Here is a 23,225-nt window from a genome sequence, read left to right as displayed (position 1 = left end):
GGCACAGTGGCTCACGCCTGTAATGTTAGCACTTTGGGAGGCTGAGGCGGGCGGATCACTTGGGATCAGGAGTTTGAGACCAGCCTGGCCAACATGGTGAAACTTTGTCTCTACTAAAAATACAAAAATTAGCAAGACATGGTAGTACATGCATGTAATCCCAGCTCCTCGGGAGGCTGAAGCAGGAGAATCGCTTGAACCCAGGAGGCAGAGGTTGCAGTGAGCCAAGATCATGCCACTGCACTCCAGCCTGGGCAACAGCGTGAGACTCCATCTCAAAAAAAAAAAAACTAAAACTAAAAAAGTGGGTAAGAATAGTAATTTTGGATTGGGCACAGTGGCTCCCACCTATAATCCCAGCACTTTGGGAGGCCCAGGCAGGAGGATCACTTGAGGTCAGGAGTTTGAAACCAACCTGGGCAACATGGCAAAACCCCGTTCTACAAAAAAGTACAAAAATTAGCAGGGTGTGGTGCTGTGTACCTATAGTATAGACAGTCCCTGACTGTCTATACTGTAATAAGACAGTCAGGGACTATCTATACTATAATAAGGACTGTTCCATATCCTTAGTCACAAGCATTTTAGTCTTGGATGAACTACGTAAATGGGCTGAAACTTAGTGTCCTGATTTGTAAAATAGTATAGACAGTCGCTGTCTATACTAGTGAGCCACTGCACCCGGCCCCCTTTTTTGTTTTCTATGTCTATGTTTGTTTACAAAGTTGGGGCTGTATTTTTTTACATATACTTTATTATTTTCACTTAGCATAATAGCATGAACATTCTTGCACATAAAAGCCACATCTCTTATTCATAGATTTTCACACCTTTTACAATAAAAGAAGTTGATTTCAGGCTGGGCACAGTGGCTCATGCCTATAATCCCAGCACTTTTGGAGGCCAAGACAGGCAGATCACTTGAGGTCAGGAGTTCGAGACCAGCCTGGCCAACATGGTGAAACTTTGTCTGTACTAAAAATAAAAAACTAGCCAGGCATGGTGGTGCATGTCTATAGTCCCAGCTTCTCTGGAGGCTGAGGCAGAAGAATTGCTTGAACCCAGGAAGCGCAGGTTGCAGTGAGCCAAGATGGCACCACTGCTCTCCAGCCTGGGCGATGGAGCAAGACTCTGTCTCAAAAAATGAAATAAAATAAAAGAAGTTGATTTCGGTAACAATTTTTCTAAGAAAAAGAAAATTTGGACAAGGGGATATATTAATATATTCTCTGAAGCAGCCTAATTTGATTCAAATTCTTTGTTTTTTCCTCCCATCTTGCACATTCCAGAAAGTCCTATGAGTTTGAAGATTTACTGCAGTCTTCCTCTGAGAGCAGCAGGGTGGACTGGTACGCGCAGACTAAGCTGGGGCTGACACGCACTTTATCGGAGGAGAACGTCTATGAAGACATTCTAGGTAAGAGGCCACAGCGCCTGTGTGTGGGTCTGAGTCTGTCTGGGAGAAAGGGGAGGAAGAATGGGGCTGGCTGCTGGAAACACGTGTGCACACACACATACACACACACACTCGAAGACACCTGTGCACTCGGATGAAAGAGCAGGCAGGTGGGGTGGGAGAGTGAGCCTCGCCGGATATGTGAGAGACCCTAGGGCTGGAGGGGGAAGACTGGCTGGTGATGAGTGGCCAAGGAGGCAGTGTGGCAGCGTGGTGTAGCGAGAAGTGTGGGGCCTGGAGTCTGAAGATCCAGAACCACATCTTGGCTCTGCTGCCTATTGGCCGCAGGACATGGAGCCAGTGAGTGACTTCACGTCTCTGAACGTCAGTTTTCCCATCTGCATAATGAGGATGAAGCTAGCTCCCTTGCGAGGTTAAGGACTGGAGAGAATGGTGTGTCAACTACCTCACTTATGACAGACGCTCAGTCAACTGCAGGGATTACTGAATGAAAGAAAATGCTACATACCAGAGCCTCCTTCAGAAACTGTCAGAGTGTGGCACTAACAGCATCAGAACACAGACTGAATGTGATTTAAAAAGTAACTTTGGCTCTAAAGCACCTTCTGGAATTTCAGAGTGGGTCTCAGATTCAGAGTTTGGTGAGTTCAGTCCTCTTTGGGGAGGTTGATGGTATTAATGAAGGATGAGCTCCAACTGCTTCTGGTGGGGGTGAAAGGTGGGGCAAGAAACAAGCTGATAAAAGGGAGAAACGCATATGTGTGTGCAGGTGAGGGGCAGGTAGGGTGGATATACGCAGACATGCGGGCATGTAATCATCAATACTAGAAAAAACTTCCAGAAGGAGGAAATAGAAAATTTGAGGAAGGGCAGATGCTTAGCTAAGCAATTGGAATTGCATCTGTGTCCAGGCTGCTGGAGATGGGCTCCTGCCAAAGCAGCGGGATTCTCAGATCTAAAATGAGAGAGAGATCTGGACTTCTCTTAGCAGTGACTGCCCAAGAGGATGCTTTCAGTTACGAGGAACAGAAAACCCAACTAAACTAGCTTTTCCTTCCTCCATTTCTTTTCTTTCTTTCTTTCTTTCTTTCTTTTTTTTTGAGACGGAGTCTCGCTCTGTCGCCCAGGCTGGAGTGCAGTGGCGCAATCTTGGCTCACTGCAAGCTCCGCCTCCCAGGTTCATGCCATTCTCCTGCCTCAGCCTCTCCGAGTAGCTGGGACTACAGGCGCCTGCCACCACGCCCGGCTAATTTTTTTTTTTTGTATTTTTAGTAGAGACAGGGTTTCACCGTGGTCTCGATCTCCTGACCTCGTGATCCGCCCGCCTCGGCCTCCCAAAGTGCTGGGATTACAAGCGTGAGCCACCGCGCCCGGCCTCTTTCTTTCTTTTTTTTTTTTGAAACAGGAGTCTCACTCTGTTACCCAGGAGTGCAACGGCACAATCTCAACTCACTGCAGCCTCCGCCTCCCGGGTTCATGCGATTCTCCTGCCTCAGCCTCCCAAGTAGCTGGGATTACAGGCGCCCACCACCACGCTCGGCTAATTTTTGTGGGTTTTTTTTTTTTTTTTTTTAGTAGAGACAGGGTTTTCCCACGTTGCCCAGGCTAGTCTCAAACTCCTGGGCTCAAGTGATCCACCCGCTTTGGCCTCCCAAAGTCCTGGGATTACAGGTGTGAGCCACCGCACCCAGCCTCCTTCCTCTATTTCTTACCTCTCAGGTTAGCTTTTTTCTCAGCAGGCTTCCCAGGGTCCCCACAATGGCTGCCACCAGCTTCCTGGAATCCATATCTTCCTGGTGGAGAGAAGAGCTGGTATCCTGCAAGTCCCAGCAGAAATCCTGAGGTTCACCCTCATTAGACCAGCCGAGGTCCTTTGTTCACCTTTGGAGCCCGGGAATGCCATGCAGTGATATCACTTAGGCTTAGAATATGAGCCCTTCCCTGAACTGATCACTGAGGCAGGGATTTGGGATACCTAGATTGGCTAAAGCACTGAAACTGAGAATGGAGTTAATCTCCTGTGGCCACAAAGGAGGAGATGGAGAGGTAACCCAGTGAAATCAGGGGCTGCTACCAACAGGAGGGGCGCATGGATGGCAAAACAGCAGATATCCCTACAAGAATGGACACAGGAGAGGCCAAGATGCTGACCTCAGTGTTTCGAAAAGGGAAAGGTCCTCAGTGTTCCCAGGTTCCTGATGCATTGCCTTTGAACACAGATCCGCCAATGAAGGAGAACCCTTATGAGGACATCGAGTTACATGGTCGCTGCCTGGGGAAGAAGTGTGTCTTGAATTTTCCTGCTTCTCCCACCTCTTCCATCCCTGACACACTCACCAAGGTATGAGTCCCCTGGGAATGGTGGCAGGAGAGGGGACCACAGCATGGTGGCCTTGAGCACTCTGGAGTTCCAGCCAGCACTGGAATTCCAGGCCACCCCCACCTGCCCTGCCAGGCTCCTGGATTTGTACATCGCTGGCTGACTGGTCTTCCCGCCTCTAGTTCTCCTGGAGCCCCTCTGCTCAAAAAAGCTTCCTAAAATACCATTGAGCTTCTGGCTCAGAAACTTCCTCAAACTGGGTAAATAAAAGGTGGTACATCCGTCCCACACAACTCTTAAGAATGTCTTAACATAGAGCACACTCTAAGATACAAGACGGAAAGGCATGATGTAGAACAGTAGTTTTAAAGTATTTTACCATTTGTGGGCTGTTGTTGTTGATTTAATTGAGTCAGGGTGTTGTTGCTCCGTCACCCAGGCTGGAGTGCAGTGGTGCAATCACAGCGCGCTGCAGCCTTGAACTCCTGGACTCAGTCAATCCTCCCACCTCAGCCTTCTAAGTACCTGGGATTACAGGCACACGCTACCAGCCCAGCTAATTTTTGTATTTTTTGTAGAGATGGGGTTTCGCCATGTTGGCCACGCTAATCTTGAACTCCTGGGCTCAAGTGATCCAGCTGCCTCGGCCTCCCAAAGTGCTGGGATTACAGGCATCAGCCACCGCGCCCAGCCTGTGGGTTTTTTAATGAAAGAATATACATATATGTAAACTTACACATGTCTGTATGTGGGGTTTTTTAATGAAATAATATGCATATATATAAAGATGAAAGAATATACGTATATGTAAACTCACACATGTATGTGTAAGAATATCTCCATCCCCAATGTTGGAGGTGAAAAAAAAATCTCTGTGCGAATACCCAAGCATAAGTAACTGAGGACCTCAGAGGAGTAGTCCTGTCTGAATACCCAGAGGGTGGGGGAAGCCTGACCTTCTTTTTACAGAATATCCTTTTGAACTTTTTGGAGTTACATAACATATGCACATAGATAATATAACCTTATTGATATAGATGATAATTTCAACCCACTGCCTGCAGACTAGCATTTGTAACAGATCTCTTGGCACCCATTACCCCTAATCTCCCATAGTTCCTACATACAAATGCCCCCTCCAGCCAGTGCCTACCAACTACCTCTCTGATGTAGGCCTGGGACATGCGCACTCTCTCTAAAGGGCCGTAGAGTAAATATCTGGGGCTGTGTGGGCCATATGGTCTCTGTTGTAACTACTGAGAGCGGCCACTGTAGTGTGAGGCAGTCATAGACAATGTGTGAATAAATGCGTGTGTCTGTATTTCAATCAACCTTTGTTGTTGTTGTTTTTTGTTTTTGTTTTTTGAGACGGAGTCTTGCTCTGTCTCCCAGGCTGGAGTGCAGTGGCACAGTCTTGGCTCAATGCAAGCTCCACCTCCCAGGTTCAAGCAATTCTCCTGCCTTAGCCTCCCAAGTAGCTGGGACTACAGGCATGCGCCTCCACGCCTGGCTAATTTCTGTACTTTTAGTAGAGACGGGGTTTCACCATGTTGGCCAGGCTGGTCTCAAACTCCTGACCTCAAGTGATCCGCCTGCCTTGGCCTCCCAAAGTGCTAGGATTACAGGCGTGAGCCAATGCACCTGACCTGAATGCTGAAATTTGACTTTTTTTTTTTTTTTTTTGAGACGGAGTCTTGCTCTGTCGCCCAGGCTGGAGTGCAATGGCGCGATATTGGCTCACTGCAAGCTCCACCTCCCAGGTTCACGCCATTCTCCCACTTCAGTCTCCCCAGTAGCTGGGACTACAGGTGCCCGCCACCGCGCCTGGCTAATTTTTTGTATTTTTAGTAGAGACGGGGTTTCACCATTCACAGGATGGTCTCAATTTCCTGACCTTGTGATCCACCCGCCTCGGCCTCCCAAAGTGCTGGGATTACAGGCGTGAGCCACCGCGCCCAGCAAAATTTGACTTTTATATGATTATTACTTGTCATGAAATATTATTTACTTTTCCAACCATTTAAAAATGTAAAAGTTAATTCTTAAGTCATGGCTTGTACAAAAACAGGTGGTGGGCCAGATGTGGCCCACAGGCCAAAATTTGCCAACCAGCGAGGTCATTTTTAACTCTGCCCTTGGCTTTCACCGGGACCTCTCCCCATCCTCTGAGGCCCAGTTCAATCATGCGTCCTTTAAGAAGCTTCCCCAGCCATCCCAATCCCTGGGACTTCTTTCTCTCTGATTATCTGTAACATTCAGTTAAACCATTTCTTTTTTTGTTATTTTTGTTTGCTTGTTTGTTTGTTTGTTTGTTTGAGACAGAGTCTCGTACTGTCGCCCAGGCTGGAGTGAAGTGGCCCGATCTCGGCTCACTGCAAGCTCCGCCTCCCAGGTTCATGCCATTCTTCTGCCTCAGCCTCTCGAGCAGCTGGGACTACAGGCGCCCACCACCACCGTGGCCAGCTAATTTTTTCTATTTTTTTTTTTTTAGTAGAGACGGGGTTTCACCGTGTTAGCCAGGATGGTCTCGATCTCCTGACCTCATGATATACCCTCCTCGGCCTTCCAAAGTGTTGGGATTACAGGCGTGAGCCACCATGCCCAGCCTTAATATATCTTAAAAACATCTCCCCAACTAGATTATAAATTCCTCAAGGTCCAAAGGTATATATTCTAAACCTAAGTTAAAAGAAAGAAAGAAAGAAAAATGTATATATTCTATTTCTTTGGTTTTCCCGTAAGGCCTAACAGTTCTACAATATTTGGTAGAAGAAATTAAGGAAGGTCAAGTACCAGCTGCAAAGGTCAACTTAAATCTCATTGCAAGGCTCTGTTTCCAGCCTAGGAAAAGCAGTGGTCTTCCTGTCCCAGCCCCACAGGGTCAGCATCGCTGGCAGGTGGGGCTGTCTCCACCTGAAACCTGTCTCCTGTGCTTGATGGCCATAAAGGGATGCTGCCTGCCACCAGGCTTCTGGAAGAGGTGAGGGAACAACCTATCCCAAAGGATGGATCTTACAGACCCAGATAAATTGCTACAATACTTGCCTGCACCAGTTAACTGCCATTTCTCTTCTCATATGGAAAAGGGTGTCATCAAGAATAATCCATGGCAACTGACAATTAGCAAATACTTTCTGCTTGCCTTGGAAATGTGTTGTTGGTGTTTTCATTGGAACAGGGATGTCTTCAACATTTAGGAAATCCTTCATTTCCCATGGCAGAGAAGCCTGACTTAGAAGAAGAAAGCAAGCTGTCACACCTGGTCTGTCCCCTCTGGGTCCTACCTGGCTCCCCACTTCATGCAGGGAGTGAACTGCGTCACCCCTGAGGAACAATGAAAAACATCTGCCCAGGCCAAGCGCGGTGGCTCATGCTTGTAATCCTAGCACTTTGGGAGGCCAAGGCGGGTGGATCACCTGAGGTCAGGAGTTCGAGACCAGCCTGGCCAACACGGCGAAACCCCATCTCTACTAAAAATACAAAAATTAGCCAGGTGTGGTGGCGGGTGCCTGTAATCCCAGCTACTCGGGAGGCAGAGGCAGGAGAATTGCTTGAACCTGGGGGGCAGAGGTTGCAGTGAGCCAAGATCATGCCACTTCACTCCAGCCTGGGTAAAAGAGTGAAATTCTTGTCTCAAAAAAAAACATCTGCCCAAGGCAGCTCTGCATTCAGGGCAGAACACTCCTCCCTGATACCAGGAAATAAAGGCTTACCAACCCTTTTCTTCTTGTCCCTGCTGGACTGGAGAAAACCTAGAGCCTCTGCCACCAAAGCAGCTAAGCCCAGTAGGTGAGAATGTCAACAAGAACTTAATGTCCAGCTGTATCTGTATCTGTAGCTGTCCTGAAGAAAGAGAATCCAGTTGTCCAGAGTAGGTGTCTGATTGCCAAGGATCCTTGCAAGCCGTCAGAGGGACACCGTATCAGTGCTCATTATTCTGCTCATCCACATCTGGGTGTCTGCTGTGTGCCCTGTTCTAGGGGACAGCTGGAGACTTCACCACTTCCTCCATTAGCTCATCAAATATTCATGGAGCATCTACCGCATCTGGGCTGCATCTGGGACCCTAGAGCTTTCAGGAGCAGTCCTTCCACGTGACCTCCCCTACCAGCCGCAGAGGATCCTCAGCCATCTTTGGGATGTTCATTTCATTAGGCCACAGCTAGTTATTCGAGTCACTAGAATTTCCAATAGAGACGGAAGGGCCTGTTGGATAGGTTCTCCTCAGAAAGGACCAAGTGTGCAGCTGGGGGCAGATACTGCTGCTGAACACAAACTGCAAGCTCCTGAAAGGGACTGTTTTCTTTTCTTGCTATGCATCACCCACCATTTCTTTTCTTTTGAGACAGACTCTTGCTCTGTCAGCCAGGCTGGAGTGCAGTGGCTCGATCTCGGCTCACTGCAACCTCCACCTCCCAGGTTCAAGTGATTCTCGTGCCCCACCCTCTGACTAGCTGGGATTACAGGCACAGGCCACTGTGCTGGCTAATTTTTTGTATTTTTGGTAAAGACAGGGTTTCACCATGTTGGCCAGGCTGGTTTCGAACTCCTGACCTCAAGTGATCCGCCCACTTCAGCCTCACAAAGTGCTGGGATTACAGGCATGAGCCACTGCACCTGGCCTATACTTTTCAATATATGTTCTTTTTAAAAATAACAAGCTGGGTGGCCGGACACAGTGGCTCACGCCTGTAATCCCAGCACTTTGGGAGGCCAAGGCGGCCAGATCACCTGAGGTCAGGAGTTCAAGATTAGCCTGACCAACATGGTGAAACCCTGTCTCTACTAAAAATGCAAAAATTAGCCAGGTGTAGTGGCACGCGCCTGTAGTCCCAGCTACTTGGGAGGCTGAGGCAGGAGAATCTCTTGAACCTGGGAGGCGGAGGTTTCAGTGAGCTGAGATTGTGCCACTGAACTCCAGCCCAGGCAACAGAATGAGACTCCATCTCGAAAATAAATAAATAATAATAGTAAAATAACAGGCTGAGTGCAGTGGTCCATACCTGTAATCCTAGCACTTTGGGAAGCCAAGGCGGGAGGATTGCTTGAGGCCAGGCATTCAAGACCAGTCTGGTCAACACAGTAAGACCCCATCTCTACGAAAAATTTAAAAATTAGACAGGCATGGTGGTGCATGCCTGTAGTCCTAACTACTCGGGAGGCTGACATGGGAGATTCACTTGAACCCAGGAGTCCAAGGCTGCAGTGAGCTATTTTTGTGCCACAGCTCTCCAGAGTGAGAGCATGTCTCCAAAAATACATACATACATACATACATACATGCATGCATACATACATGCCTTTCTTTTCTTTTCTGAAAACATTGTAATTATAAAGTTTTTCTGGTTACATGATACAGAATAAGTGTTTCAATTACTGAAAAGTTTAGTGAAGAAAATAAAACTAGTCCACAATTTGGGAATTTTACTTTTCTTTATGCCTCTATTTTCAAATATTTCTGTGATAGATTTACATTTTTTTTTTGAGATGGAGTTTCCCTCTTGTTGCCCAGGCTGGAGTGCAGTGGCGTGATCTCAGCTCATTGCAACCTCTGTCTCAGTTTCCCAAGTAGCTGGGACTATGGGCGTCCACCACCACGCCCAGCTAATTTTTTTGTATTTTTAGTAGAGACGGGGTTTCATCATTTTGGCCAGGCTGGTCTTGAACTCCTGACCTCAGGTGATCCACCCACCTTTGCCTCCCAAAGTGCTTGGATTACAAGTGTGAGCCACCTCACCTGGCCCAGATTGACATCTTGTGTATGTGTATTTATGTGTGTGTATTTTGAAGATCTTTTTATAATGTGCGCGTAACCCCAACACCCACTGCTAACACTTCGGTTTATTTCCTCTCCGATTTTCTCACACACACTGTGTGTGGTGTGCGTCCATGTGTTTGTGTGCATGTGTGTATACATTTTTTTAAAAGATTTGTGATCTTGGGAGGCCGAGGCAGGGGGATCAACTGAGGTCAGGTGTTTGTAACCAGCCTGGCAAACATGGCGAAACCTCGTCTCTACTGAAAATACAAAAATTAGCCGGGCGCAGTGGTGTGCGCCTGTAATCCCAGCTACTTGGGAGGCTGAGGCAGGAGAATTGCTTGAATCTGGGAGGCAGAGGTTGCAGTGAGCCGAGATCGCACCATTGCACTCCAGCCTGGGTGACAGAGAGAGACTCCGTCTCAAAAAAAAAAAAAAAAAAAGATTTGTCATTATATTGTATATGCAGTTTTGATGCTTTTTTATATTGATCATGAGTCTTTTCCCATGTCATCAATTTCTTTATTATTATTATTATTATTATTATTATTTTGAGACAGAGTCTCGCTCTGTCGCCAGTCTGGAGTGCAGTGGCACGATCGTGGCTTACTGCAACCTCCGCCTCCCAGGTTCGAGCAATTCTCCTGCCTCAGCCTCTCAAGTAGCTGGGACTACAGGCGTGCGCCACCATGCCCAGCTAATTTTTGTATTTTTAGTAGAGATGGGGTTTCACCATGTTGGCCAGATGGTCTTGATCTCTTGACCTTGTGATCTGCCCAATGTGGGCTCCCAAAGTGCTGGAATTACAGGCGTGAGCTACCGCGCCAGGCCATGAGCCGCCGTACCTACCCTAATTTATTTTTAGAAACAGTTTTTATTGCCTGCACAGTATCCCATTATCTTCATAGGATGTCATTGGTCCCCATTGTTAGAATGCCCTTGTAAGCCTTTCTATTTTTATTTTATTTTATGAGACGAAGTCTCATGCTGTCGCCCAGGCTAGAGTGCAGTGCCATGATCTCAGTTCACTGCAACCTCTGCCTCCTGGGTTCAAGCGATTCTCCTGTCTCAGCCTCCTGAGTAGCCCAGGTGCCCGCCACCACACCCAGCTAATTTTTGTATTTTTAGTAGAGATGGGGTTTCGCCATGTTGGCCAGGCGGATCTCAAACTCCTAACCTCAAGTGATCCGCCCCCCTCAGCCCCCCAAAATGCTGGGATTACAGGCATGAGCCACTGCACCTGGCCCTTGTATGCCTTTCTCTGTATATATATTTAGAGAAGTGTCTCTTTTTTCATGCAAGAATGTGTGTACCTACAGGCACATATGAGCAAATATGTATGTTTGTGTGAATGACAGACAGCACAGGAAGTCTCCTAAGAGTAGGAATGATGTTGAGATGGGTGAGGGGGATGGGGATAGTTTATATTGAGGACCCCTGTAGTCTCCCACAGGCAGAGTCTCCTGAGGCAGTAAAGTCAGGGGCAGTAGAGGACTGGAAGGAATTGAGCCACCAGCCACCATTCACAGACAAGAAGGGTAAATGAACAGGGCTCGAGTCCAGCTTGGCCCCCTCTGATGGAGCACACAGCTTCCTTGTCACTGCACCCCCGACTCTGACCAGGATATCCCCTGGCCACTCTCCTGAAACAACTGAAGAGGCTTCAGCAGGGAGGTCGGACCTCAGACCATGAGGGTTCTTGTCTCTTTTCCCTTTTGGACACTACAGATCTTTTACTGTGCCCATCATGAGTTGGATATCTATACAACTAGGTGTGTCTGGGAGCCTCTCAGCAGAGCTAAACCCCTGAGGTTACTCCAGAGAGACACAATGGGATTGGGTGCCGTACATGTTGGTGGAAGGTCCTCTGATCAAAAGCTAGAATTTTCTCTCGACCACAGTCTGGCACATCGTTCTTGGGATCCTAGAGTGACTTCCCTTCTATACTATAGTTTTGGGTGTGACAAACAACTGCTGGTTCCCTGATGTTATGAATAAAGTTCTATGGAAACACAGCCAGGCTCATTCATTTACGTATTATCTATGGCTGCTTTTATACTACAAGGACACAGTTTAGTAGTTTTAACAGAGAGGATATGGCCCACAAAGCCTTAAGTACAATCTGGCTTTTAAGAAAAGGTTTGCTGGCTGGGCAAGGTGGCTCACGCCTATAATCCCGGCACTTTGGGAGGCCACAGTGAGTGGATCACCTGAGGTCAGGAGTTTGAGACCAGCCTGGCCAATATGGCGAAACCCCGTCTCTACTAAAAATACACAAATTAGCCAGGCATGGTGGCACTCGCCTGTAATCCCAGCTACTCGGGAGGCTGAGGCAGGAGAATCACTTTAACCCGGGAGGTGGAGGTTGCAGTTAGCCGAGATCACGCCACTGCACTCCAGCCTAGGCAACAGAGCGAGACTCCATCTCAAAAAAAAAAAAATGAAAAAGTTTTCTGATCCCTAAGTCCAAGATTCATATCCTCACTTTCAAAGGCCTTCAACAGACAATTAGATGTCTTCATTGCTGTATCATCTCTTCCATCTCTTTCACTGCACTTACCCTAAGCCTTGAAGACTCTTTTGATCTAATTTACTCTCCCTGGCCACTGTTCTCAGATTGTGCTGTGTCATTGCTAACACTGTCCCCCACAGCTAAGTCTTCCCATTCTATCAAATAAATATCTACTGAAATCCCACCCCATCATGAAAGCTCCCTGAACATTTGGTGGCTTATTTGGGGTGCCCTGGGACACAACAGGATCCCCTTTCTCCAGCAGAATGACCACTCAGAGATGCAGCCCACACATTCTTCAGAAAGCTGTGTGTTGTGTTTCCATTCCTTCTCTGGTTTCTTTCTTCTCTGACCTTTTCATAGGTCAGATCTTCTTCGAATGAACACCATCACAATCGACATCTCTAACAAAAGCAGAACCTACGTTTTCCCAACAATTTGATAGGAGATTCCAGTGCAATGGTAGGAGCATTTCCTTGGATTTTATTGTAGATGGAATTTGGCCTCGAAAATGGCTTGCCCCTCTTCCTTCTTTTTGTGCTTTTGTGGTACCCAATCCAGGTCAGCTCTTCCTCTACTGAAAGTTTATGGTACTAAGCAATTTATTGCTCCTTGGAGACCTGTGATAAAACATTGGACCTGGCCACTTAGGAAACTAGGAGTCTTTATTTTTGGAAATCTTTAAAAAGAAAGGATTCTGAAGTTATTGCTACTTACTATTTGGAACTAAGCAAATAGCGAATGAAGAAATCAATGGAGCAAAATATGCCTATTCCATGAGAGTTTAAGACAGGATAAATGTGGCCTCATAAGTTGATAAAGAAAAACTCATTCATTAAATAGAATAGGGATAAGTTATTTTGGGGAAAAAATGATTTAGATGAACATATCACAAAATAAATTACTGATGGAATAATAAATAAAATGTATATGAAACAAACCAAGAAAATCTGGAAGAAAATGGAATTGAATATTTATTGAACCTCTAAAACGAGATAGATCTTTTTAGGCAAAGAAAGAAGGGATTAAACGAATTATAAAAGAAAAGATTAACACATTTTCATATAAAAAGTTATTATAACTAAAATAAAAATACAAATAAATCACATGGGAAAAGCACACTTAGGGCAAACCTGACAAATAGTTAATATCTGTTCTATGTAGAGCTCATTGAAAATAGTAAAAACATTAGAATCCTAAAAGATAAACAAAGAACATAAAAAATACACTAAAGAAAAATACAGTTGGCACACTGAAGTATGAAAAAATGTCAATGATGTAAAAATAATTATATATATATGTGAAAGAAACTTCCATATCAGTACATTAAGTTTTTTGTTTATTTTTATTTTTTTGAGACGGAGTCTTGCTCTGTTGCTTAGGCGGGGGTGCAGTTGTGTGATCTCGGCTCACTGCAACCTCTGCCTCCTGGCTTCAAGCAATTCTCCTGTCTCAGCCTCCTGAGTAGCTGAGACTACAGGTGCACGCCACTATATCAGGCTAATTTTTGTATTTTTAGTAGAGACGGGGGTTTCACCATATTGCTCAGGCTGGTCTCAAACTCCTGACCTCAGGTGATCCACCCACCTCGGCCTCCCAAGGTGCTGGGATTACAGGCGTGAGCCACCGTGCCTGGCAAGTACATTAAGATTTTTTAAATAATTGCATGGTTTTCCACTGTGTGGGTATATCATAATTTGTTTGACCAGCCCCTCTATTGATGGATATCTAGGTCATTTCCAGTATTTCGTGATTACAAACCACGTGGCAATGTACAATATCCTTTGCACAATATGTTTCCTTACAAAAAACAACATTGCACAAATAAGAGTATATCAGCAGAGTAAATTCCTGGAGGTGGAATTGCAGGGTCTGAAGCTATATGCATCATAATTTTGTTAGCTCATACTAGACTGCCCTCCGTAGTGCTGTGCCAAGTGATGTTCCCACCAGCCCTGTATGACAGTGTGGGAGTGACTTTTCTCCCTCACTTTCACCAACAGAGTGAGCTATCAAATTTTCTTATCTTATCTCTGAGCAAAAAAAATGTTTCTTTAATGGAGTTTTAATTTTCTTTTCTCTTGGGGACGAAGCTAAGAATCTTTTTATATATCTAAGAATCATTGTATTTCTTTTTCTCTAAATTTTCCATTATTTTGCCTGTTTTTCTTTTGAGTCGTTAGTCTTTTTCTCATTAATTTGTAGTGTATTTTAGGAAAATGAGTTAATTTCTGTGGGTTATTTTCTATGGGTTCTAAATTTTTTTAGCAAGTGTTCTGTTTGCCTTTTGACTTTGTTTTTTGTTTTGTTTTGAGACAGTCTCACTCCATCACCCAGACTGGAGTGCAGTGGCGTGATCTCAGCTCACTGCAACCTCCGCCTCCAGGGTTCAGGCGATTCTCCTGCCTCAGCCTCCCAAGTAGCTGGGATTACAGGCACATGCCACCACACCCAGCTAAATTTGTATGTTTAGTAGAGACAGGGTTTCACCACGTTGGCCAGGCTGGTCTCAAACTCCTGACCTCAAGTGATCCTCCTTGGCCTCCCAAAGTGCTGGGATTATGGCGTGAGCAACCGCACCTGGCCAGCCCTTTGACTTTGAAGAGGGCTGTTTTAGAAATAAGATATTGAGGGCCAAAGAAACACAATTCCTTGTATAAAAGGCACTCAGCAATCCTGCAGCAAGGCCAAAGTGAGGCTTAGTCCTTGTAACTCCTTAGGTCTTGGGTTGTCAGAAAGCCTCAGCTGTAACATCTTGGGATTGAGGCAGGTGACCTCGCACTTGTCTGAAAAGAGAAACTGGGCCGGGTGCGGTGGCTCACGCCTGTAATCCTAGCACTTTGGGAGGCTGAGGCAGGTGGATTGCCTGAGCTTAGGAGTTCGAGACCAGCCTGGGCAACATGGTGAAACCTCGTCTCTACTAAAATACAAATAATTAGCTGGGCGTGGCAGCGTGTGCTTGCAGTCCCAGCTACCCGAGAGGCTCAGGGAGAATTGCTTGAACCCGGGAGGTGGAAGTCGTAGTGAGCTGAGATCACGCCACTGCACTCCAGCCTGGGTGACAGAATAAGACTCCATCTCAAAAAAAAGAGAAACTGGATTAGATTTGCATCGCTCATCACACACAGTTTTGGTAACTGGATGATATATATTCATTGAACACTTACTGGCATAACCAAACTCCACCTACCGTGGGAACATAGACCAGTTCCTCTTCTCAATTTCATTGTCTCGTCCCTGGCACCACCAGTTATAACCCGGTCAGTCTCCTTTGAATTCATTTACTCTTCTTTTCTCCTTTTCCTTCACAGCAGTCATTGTCCAAACCTGCTTTTTTCCGACAAAATTCAGAGAGGAGGAACTTCAAGCTGCTGGACACTAGGAAGCTGAGTCGGGATGGAACTGGGTCTCCTTCCAAAATCAGCCCCCCCTCCACTCCCAGCAGCCCTGATGACATTTTCTTTAACCTTGGAGACCCACAGAATGGCAGGAAGAAGAGAAAGATACCTAAGGTAATGGTGGCAACAAGCTTCATGCTGATATGCATGACCCCTTCTCTGTGAAAGAAGACTGCAGAGGGATCTGGGTGGAGAATACGTCACTGGCCCCTCTCCCACCTGTGTTGCTGCAGGCCAGGGGGACACAGTGAAGCCAGCAGGCTGGAATATCTGGACCTTTTTCCTGATCATTTTTGTGGTCCTGTGGTCTTCCTCTTAGCCACTCTTCTCCCAATCTTAGCTGCTTGTCTAATCCCAGACAAGGTTTTAATGCTTATCCTCAAAAAGCCACAGCTCCTCCCTTCACCACCACAAAAAACAGAACTCCATCCATCATGCTCTGACCTGAGACTTGGTCGACACCCGCTGCAGAGGCAGGTCCCAGTCTGTGCTCTGAGACAGCCCTTGTCAACAATAACTCTTGTGGCTCTTTGCAGCCAAAAAGGTAAAATATTCCCAGGGGCTTGGATATATACATCTTCATGCATCTATTGTTGGTTACATTTCCTTTTGCTCAGTTTCAGTGGGGCAGTTCTGGTCTCTCTTCATTGACCAATTTGGTACTGTAGGGTAGGCAAAATTTCTCCTCTACCCTCTTAGGGTCTCCAGCTGAGCCTTAGATTTAAACTGACATAAAACAGATTAACAGGAGAAATGCATACTCATTTTATTTACAAGTACGTGGGAGCCGTCAAAAGAAAAATGTAAGACCCAAAGAAGTGACTGGGCCTATGTGCTTATATACTAGGCTGAAGAAAGTGCGGCAATTGTGGAAAAGTAACCAGAAGATAGGGGTTAAACAAGGTTTGTTTGATTAGATTTCTCTTGGCCTCGACTCCCTATCACTGGTGATAATGTTTCTTTCCTCCTGTTATAAGGAGGGCCTCTTTTACATGGAGTTTCATCTCCTGTTTTAAGAAGAAAAGGGAAGGTCAGAGCGCCCTTCGTGCACCTGCTGTTTTTCAAGTGTCTTTAGTTAAAAACAACTAATATGCCAAAGTGGCATATTTTGGGGAGTTATGTCCTGAACTCCTTCAAGATCAACTTCTTTTTTTTTTTTTTTTTTTTGACAGAGTCTCACTCTGTTGCCCAAGCTGGAGTACAGTGGTGTGATCTTGGCTTACTGCAACTTCTGCGTCCTGGGTTAAGCGATTCTCCTCCCTCAACCTCCCGAGTATCTGGGACTACAGCCACCACGCCTGGCTAATTTTTGTATTATTAGTAGAGACGGGGTTTCACCATATTGACCAGGCTGGTCTTGAACTGCTGACTGCGTGATCCGCCCACCTCAGCCTCCCAAAGTGCTGGGATTACAGGCATGAGCCACCGTGCCCAGCCAGGAACTTGTAGAGCAGGGATTCTTAATTTCAGAGTTCATGGATGGGCTTTAGGGGGTCAAGAAACCCATAAAAATGTAAAACTTTATGCAGATAAGTTTCGATGTGGGACACTGTCTGTAGCTTTCACGGGATTTCTCTGAGTGACCCATTGACCTGAAAGAAAGTCAAGGGAGGCCGGGCACAGTGGCTCACACCTGTAATCCCAGCACTTTGGGAGGCCAAGATAGGAGGATCACTTTAGCCCAGGAGTTCAAGACCAGCCTGGGCAACATGGTGGAACCCCATCTCTACAAAATATTTTAAAATTAGCCAGGCATGGTGGTGTGCACTTGTAGTCCCAGCTATTTGTGAGACTGAGGTGAGAGAGAATCACTTGAGTCCAGGAGGTAGAGGCTGCAGTGAGCTATGATCATGCCACTGCACTCCAGCCTAGGTAACAGAGTGAGATGCTGCCTCTAAAAAAAGAGAGAGAGAGAGAGAAAGAGATGGTTCTGCTGAAGTCCACTCAGGGAATATGCCTTTAAGTAGTGGTGCCTATTGAGTGACTCACCTTGGCAGCACTAGGAGAGCTTATGAAAGGACTTGGCAAGTCTGAGGACAGCTAAGAACTGTCATCCTAGAACCTAGAAAGTTAGAGTGTTGGAAATATCTCACTTAAGTGGAATCACACAGAATCATCCTTTGTGAATGACATTTCACTTCGCTTAGTGTCTTCAAGGTTTAAGCATGTGTCAGCATTTTCTTCTTTTTTAAGACTAAATGGTATTCCATCATATGTATATACCACATTTTGTATATCCATCTATCAGTCCACGGACACTTGGCTGTTAGAAAGTTGGAGTATTTCAACAGAAGTGACTGTTGAAACACTCCAACCCCTTCACTTTCCCGATGAGGACATTTGACACCATAGAGGCCAACTAAATGGCCCAGAGACACGCAACCAGCTAGAAGCAAAGAGGGCCAGACGATGTTTAAATATTGAAAATAAGAATTAAAATATTCAAGCCGACACGGTGGCTCATGCGTGTAATCCCAGCACTTTGGGAGGCTGAGGTGGGCAGATCACTTGAGGTCAGAAGTTCGAGACCAGCCTGGCCAACATGGTGAAACCCTGTCTCTACTAAAAATACAAAAAAATTAGCTGGGCGTGGTAGCACACACCTGTAATCCCAGCTACTTGGGAGGCTGAGGCATGAGAATCACTTGAAACCGGGAATCGGAGGTTGTGGTGAGCCAAGATCACGCCACTGCACTCCAGCCTGGTGACAGAGCAAGACTCTGTCTCAAAATAAATAGATAAATGATATATTCATAGAACATGGAAATTGATTACCATCCTATATTTTTGTTTACTGACCTATACAGATAAAAGTGTTATATAACATTTAGCATATAGCTGTGAGATAATAAGATTAATTTTGTAAGCACACGGAACAACTAATTTTAGAGTTCCTCCATGTGTGGGATTCTGAATCACATGTGCCATGAATGTGTGCTCTTTGATAGCAAGCCCTGGGGGACCCAGCAAAGCAAAATATGTAAATTCGCACTCACCAGCTTCTCACGCAAGAGGGAAAACAAATATATAGGAAACACCAAACTTTTTTGGTCTGAAATATGAAAAACATTTTCCATGGAAGCAGGTCTCCTTTCAAATGCATCAGACGACTAGGCTGGCCTGGGAGGTGGGGAGGGGCAGGGCACAGGGCGTCTGGCAGTGGTGATGGGGGAGACCACATAGGCTGAGTGGCCTGCTTGGAGGCTTGGGATGTGTCCCACACCAGGATATCCATGTGTACTTGCACACTGCATGTGTGTGTTCTGTGAACACATGGAGGGTGCATGACGTCTGGGGAGCGTGTCCCTCTGCAGATGGGGCTGCATGCTCGGGTGCATGGCACCGCTCCCCAAAGTCCCAAGCTAGGGCTCGGGAGCCATTCTAATCCCGGTTCCCACCCCACTCAGGGCTGCTTTGACATTCTTTGGAACGGTTCCCATGAAGGGAGCCCTGCCTGGGAACTTTTTTTTTCTGTCTCTTCGTCTTCTTGTTTTGTTTTGGGAGGGAAAGCTCCTTCCCAAGCCGCAGTGACATCGAAGCCTCAGAGGGAAAGCAGCCACTGCATCATGAGCAATGGGCTGTCTCCCCATGGGTCTCTGCTGCTCGTGAGCAGATCCAGACAACAGACGCCCATAGGGCAGTGGAGCTGGCAGCCTGCTTTAGTTTCCTTGACAGTCACGTTCCTGTGTGGTAGAAAAAAATGACTGGGCTGGGTGCAGTGGCTCACGCCTGTAATCCCAGCATTTTGGGAGGCCAAGGTGGGTGGATCACCTGAGGTCAGGAGTTCAAGACCAGCCTGGCCAACATGGTGAAACCCCGTCTCTACTAAAAATACAAAAATTAGGGCTGGGCGCGGTGGCTCATGCTTGTAATCCCAGCACTTTGGGAGGCCGAGGCGGGCGGATCACGAGGTCAGGAGATCGAGACCATCCTGGCTAACATGGTGAAACCCCGTCTCTACTAAAAATACAAAAAAAAAATTAGCCGGGCGTGGTGGCGGGCACCTGTAGTCCCAGCTACTCGGAGACACTGAGGCAGGAGAATGGCGTGAACCCGGGAGGCGGAGCTTGCAGTGAGCCGAGATTGCGCCACTGCACTCCAGCCTGGGCAACAGAGCAAGACTCCGTCTCAAAAAAAAAAAAAAATACAAAAATTAGCTGGGCATAGTGGTGGGTACCTGTAATCCCAGCTACTCAGGAGGCTGAAGCAGGAGAATCTCTTGAACCCAGAAGTTAGAGGCTGCAGTGAGCTAAGATTGCGCCATTGCACCCCAGTCTGGTCGACAAGAGCGAAACTCTGTCTCAAAAAAATAAAAAAAATGATTGAAAGACACCCACGAGCCCATGGGAAGTTTCTCCCGCTCCCCCTGGCCCTGGCCCTGGCCCTGGCCCTCCAGCGTCCTAGGAGAGGGGCAGTGAGGGAAGCCCAGCTGCCACAGAGAGCGGGCTGCTAACACTGGCTGTTCTTCTCCTGGTGTCTGGCAGCTGGTGTTGCGAATCAACGCCATTTATGAGGTCCGGAGAGGAAAGAAACGGGTGAAGAGGCTGTCCCAGTCAACGGAGAGCAACTCAGGAAAAGGTAGAACCCCCACCATCAGCCCTCCTCCCGCAAGAATCGGAAAAGAGATTCTTTCCAGAAATGGCTTCCGTTTTTTCTGGTTGGCTCACCAAGGAGGAGAACAAGCTGATGCTTTGTAAATGTCCCGCACTGTCTTTGGGACAGTGGCAGGGCTGGGAGCTCAGCCAGGGCAGCATGTCCCCTGCCTCCCCATCCTTGTCTTGGTCCACCACCAAGTCAGCCCAGCACTGCAGGCCCTGGCCTGACTATGGGAGCAGCCTTCCTTGCTTAGCCTGCACAAAAGGGGCCAGGAACTTCTGTTGTGTTATCTGATATAGGTACCATCTAGTACAATCTGAACTAGAGCCAAATTAATTTTGCAGTACATCGAGTTGGACGAGACGTGGTTTGTGCAGTTCATTGAAAGAGACAACAAGAGGCCGGGCGCGGTGGCTCACGCCTGCAATCCCAGCACTTTGGGAGGCTGAGACAGGTGGATCACCTGAGGTCAGAAGTTCGATACCAGCCTGGCCAACATGGCAAAACCTTGTCTCTACTAAAAAATAGAAAAATTAGCCAGGCATGGTGGCGTACACCTGTAGTCCCAGCTACTCAGGAGGCTAAGGCAGGAGGATCACTGGAACCTGGAAGGCAGAGGTTGCAGTGAGCCGAGATTGCGCCACTGCACTCCAGCCTGGGTGACAGAGCGAGACTCCATCTCAAAAAAAAAAAAAAAAAGAGAGAGACGACTCAACACCCCCTCTGAATTAGAACATTTGATCTGTGCTACCACATAGAAAGAGTTGCCTACATGAGAAGAACTCACATTTGCAATTTTCTTCCTTGTTCTTTTCTTCTAGTGACGGATGAGAACAGTGAGTCTGACAGTGACACAGAGGAGAAGCTGAAAGGTGAGGAGAGCCACTACTGTGCAGGACGTAGGCAGGTGACTTGGAAGCTGCAAGGGTGGCCCCTCCTCCTTAGTGTGAGGGATAGAAGCGTCCTGCCCGAGCTTGCTCGGCAAGGCGTGGACATCTCGGGAGACAGTGGGGCCACAGGGTGCTCCAGGGCTGGTCCGTCATGGGCATGATCAAAATGGCACTACAGTTGCTGAGAGCTAGGGTGGCCACAGTAACGGCAGCGACACCTGCTCCCGTGCCTCTCCCTATGTCCTGAGGGTTTTCCACACTTCAAGGCTTGACACTGCAGCCCTAAGGCTCCAGAGACCTGGAGCTTCTGCCCACTTCACTCAAATTACTGTGTGATCTGGAGGAAATCACTTAAGATCCAGGGCCTCTAGTTCCTTGTCTGTCTGATGAAGTTGTTGAAATAATCGGTCCCTATGGGTCTAAAATTAGATAGTCTAGGCCAAGGCTTTAGTGAGTTTTCTGCAATTTTTCAGACCCCAGGGAGAAGCCAAAGAAAGCAAGTCCAGGGGCTGGGCGTGGTGGCTCACGCCTGTAATCCCAGAACTTTAGGAGGCCGAGGCGGGTGGATCACGAGGTCGGGAGTTCAAGACCAGCCTGGCCAACATAGTGAAACCTCGTCTCTACTAAAAATACAAAAAATTAACCAGGCGTGATGGCAGGCGCCTGTAATCCCAGATACTCAGGAGGCTGAGGGAGGAGAATCTCTTGAACCCGGGAGGCGGAGGTTGCAGTGAGCTGAGATTGCGCCATTGCACTCCAGCCTGGGCAAGAGAGCGAGACTCCACTCAAAGAAAAGAAAGCAAGTCCAGATTGCTGAACAAGGTGACAGGGACCTGTCCACTCAGTGACCCTGCTGCATTCGCCTCTGACACCCAGCTGCTGCCGGACTCACCTCTAGAATGAAGCAAGGCCATCTCATTGCAGAGTTAGTGGCAGGAGGGGAGGTGGACAGGAGTTCCTGAGTTAGTGGGATCTCTGCCAGTTGAGTCACAAGAGATGTTTACAAAGCTCCCAGCTCCAAAAGCCCTATAGTCTGGATTCTGTCACATCACACAAACCAAAAGACAAGGGAAATGGGTGAGGGGAGGAGTCACTGTCCCCATCTCATCAGACAGATGAAGGCAAGGACATCTTCAGCCTCTGCCCAGAGTCCAGACAGCAAAACCATGGCAGAGCAGAGCCAGGCTCCTGCACCCTGATTGGTTTGGTAGCCAACTGAATGTTGGTTCTCCCAGAACGTTGGCAGAGATCCCAAATAAAGAGTTTCCTACTAATTTGTTAGACAGAGAAACACTTTGGGGATTAGAAAAAAGTATTTGAGCTGAGAATTACATAACCTATTGCAGCTCAATACAATTCCACATGGACTCATGGTCATTTCAGACTCTTTGCTCTCTCTCTCTCTCTCTCTCTCTCTCCCCCTGCCTCACCCAGCTCACAGCCAGCGCCTGGTCAACGTGAAGTCCCGCCTGAAGCAGGCGCCTCGGTACCCATCACTTGCCCGGGAGCTCATCGAGTACCAGGAGAGGCAGCTCTTCGAGTACTTTGTGGTTGTGTCTTTGCACAAGAAGCAGGCCGGGGCTGCCTATGTGCCAGAACTTACCCAACAGTTCCCTCTGAAGGTAACAGGGTGGCCAGGTCCCTGTGGCCTGCCAGGGTTCTAACCATCACCTTGTTGGGACTCATGAATTCAGGGAGGTGTGGGAGTCTGAGGAACACCTAGCATCTAGAATCTTGAAAATGGGTCCTAATTAGGGTATATCAGATGAAAAAAATGCTGCTGCTAGAGAATTTGGGAGGTCCCAGAAAGGAGGATTCAGGGACTCAAAAAGTTTGGCCAGACAAATACAAAAATTAGCCATGCATAGTGGCGCACACCTGTAGTCCCAGCTATTCAGGCTGAGACAGGAGAATCGCTTGAACCCAGGAGGTGGAGGTTGCAGTGAGCCGAGATCATGCCACTGCACTCCACCCTGGGCAACAGAGCAAAACTCCGTCTCAAAAAAAAATAGTATAGCCAGAAATGCTTTCTCACTTGCTGCGGTCCCTGTGCTGACCATGCCATCCTTTTTGCCCTTTCCTTCCATCTCCTTATCCAGCCAGCCACATCTCTTCCTAACCTAGCCTAGAAGTCTCTTTCCCCTGAAGCCCCAAGTCTCCCTAAGCGGCTTCACACTTGTGTCTATGCTGAACTTCTGCTTTGCTTGTGTGCTGTGCATCTCTGTGTATGTCCCTGCCTTTTGTTACAGGCAGGGGATCTCAATCCAGACCTCTAGAGAGGGTTCTTGGATCTCACACAAGAAAGAATTCAGGGCAAGTCAGCAGAGTAAAGTG

The 23,225-nt window shown here is 47.3% G+C and overlaps 1 protein-coding gene across 5 annotated transcripts in view; it reads left to right on the top strand.

Moving 5' to 3' along the window:
• DENND2A (DENN domain containing 2A) overlaps nt 1-23,225 on the top strand; it is a 122,126-nt gene that overhangs the window by 51,171 nt on the left and 47,730 nt on the right. For 4 of the 5 annotated variants that reach the window (XM_030825887.1, XM_030825890.1, XM_030825889.1 and 1 more), the window contains 6 exons: nt 1,290-1,417; nt 3,637-3,758; nt 15,319-15,519; nt 19,890-19,983; nt 20,823-20,873; nt 22,326-22,513. In XM_030825887.1, coding sequence (XP_030681747.1) covers nt 1,290-1,417; nt 3,637-3,758; nt 15,319-15,519; nt 19,890-19,983; nt 20,823-20,873; nt 22,326-22,513 — 784 coding nt within the window. The remainder of the gene's footprint in view (nt 1-1,289; nt 1,418-3,636; nt 3,759-15,318; nt 15,520-19,889; nt 19,984-20,822; nt 20,874-22,325; nt 22,514-23,225) is intronic. The other variant, XM_030825891.1, reaches the window with a different exon arrangement.

Source organism: Nomascus leucogenys, chromosome 13 (genome assembly GCF_006542625.1).
Source record: "Nomascus leucogenys isolate Asia chromosome 13, Asia_NLE_v1, whole genome shotgun sequence".
Lineage (NCBI taxonomy): Eukaryota > Metazoa > Chordata > Mammalia > Primates > Hylobatidae > Nomascus > Nomascus leucogenys.
Note: the sequence above shows the minus strand (reverse complement) of the source record. Positions and strands in the feature narration are given on the sequence as shown.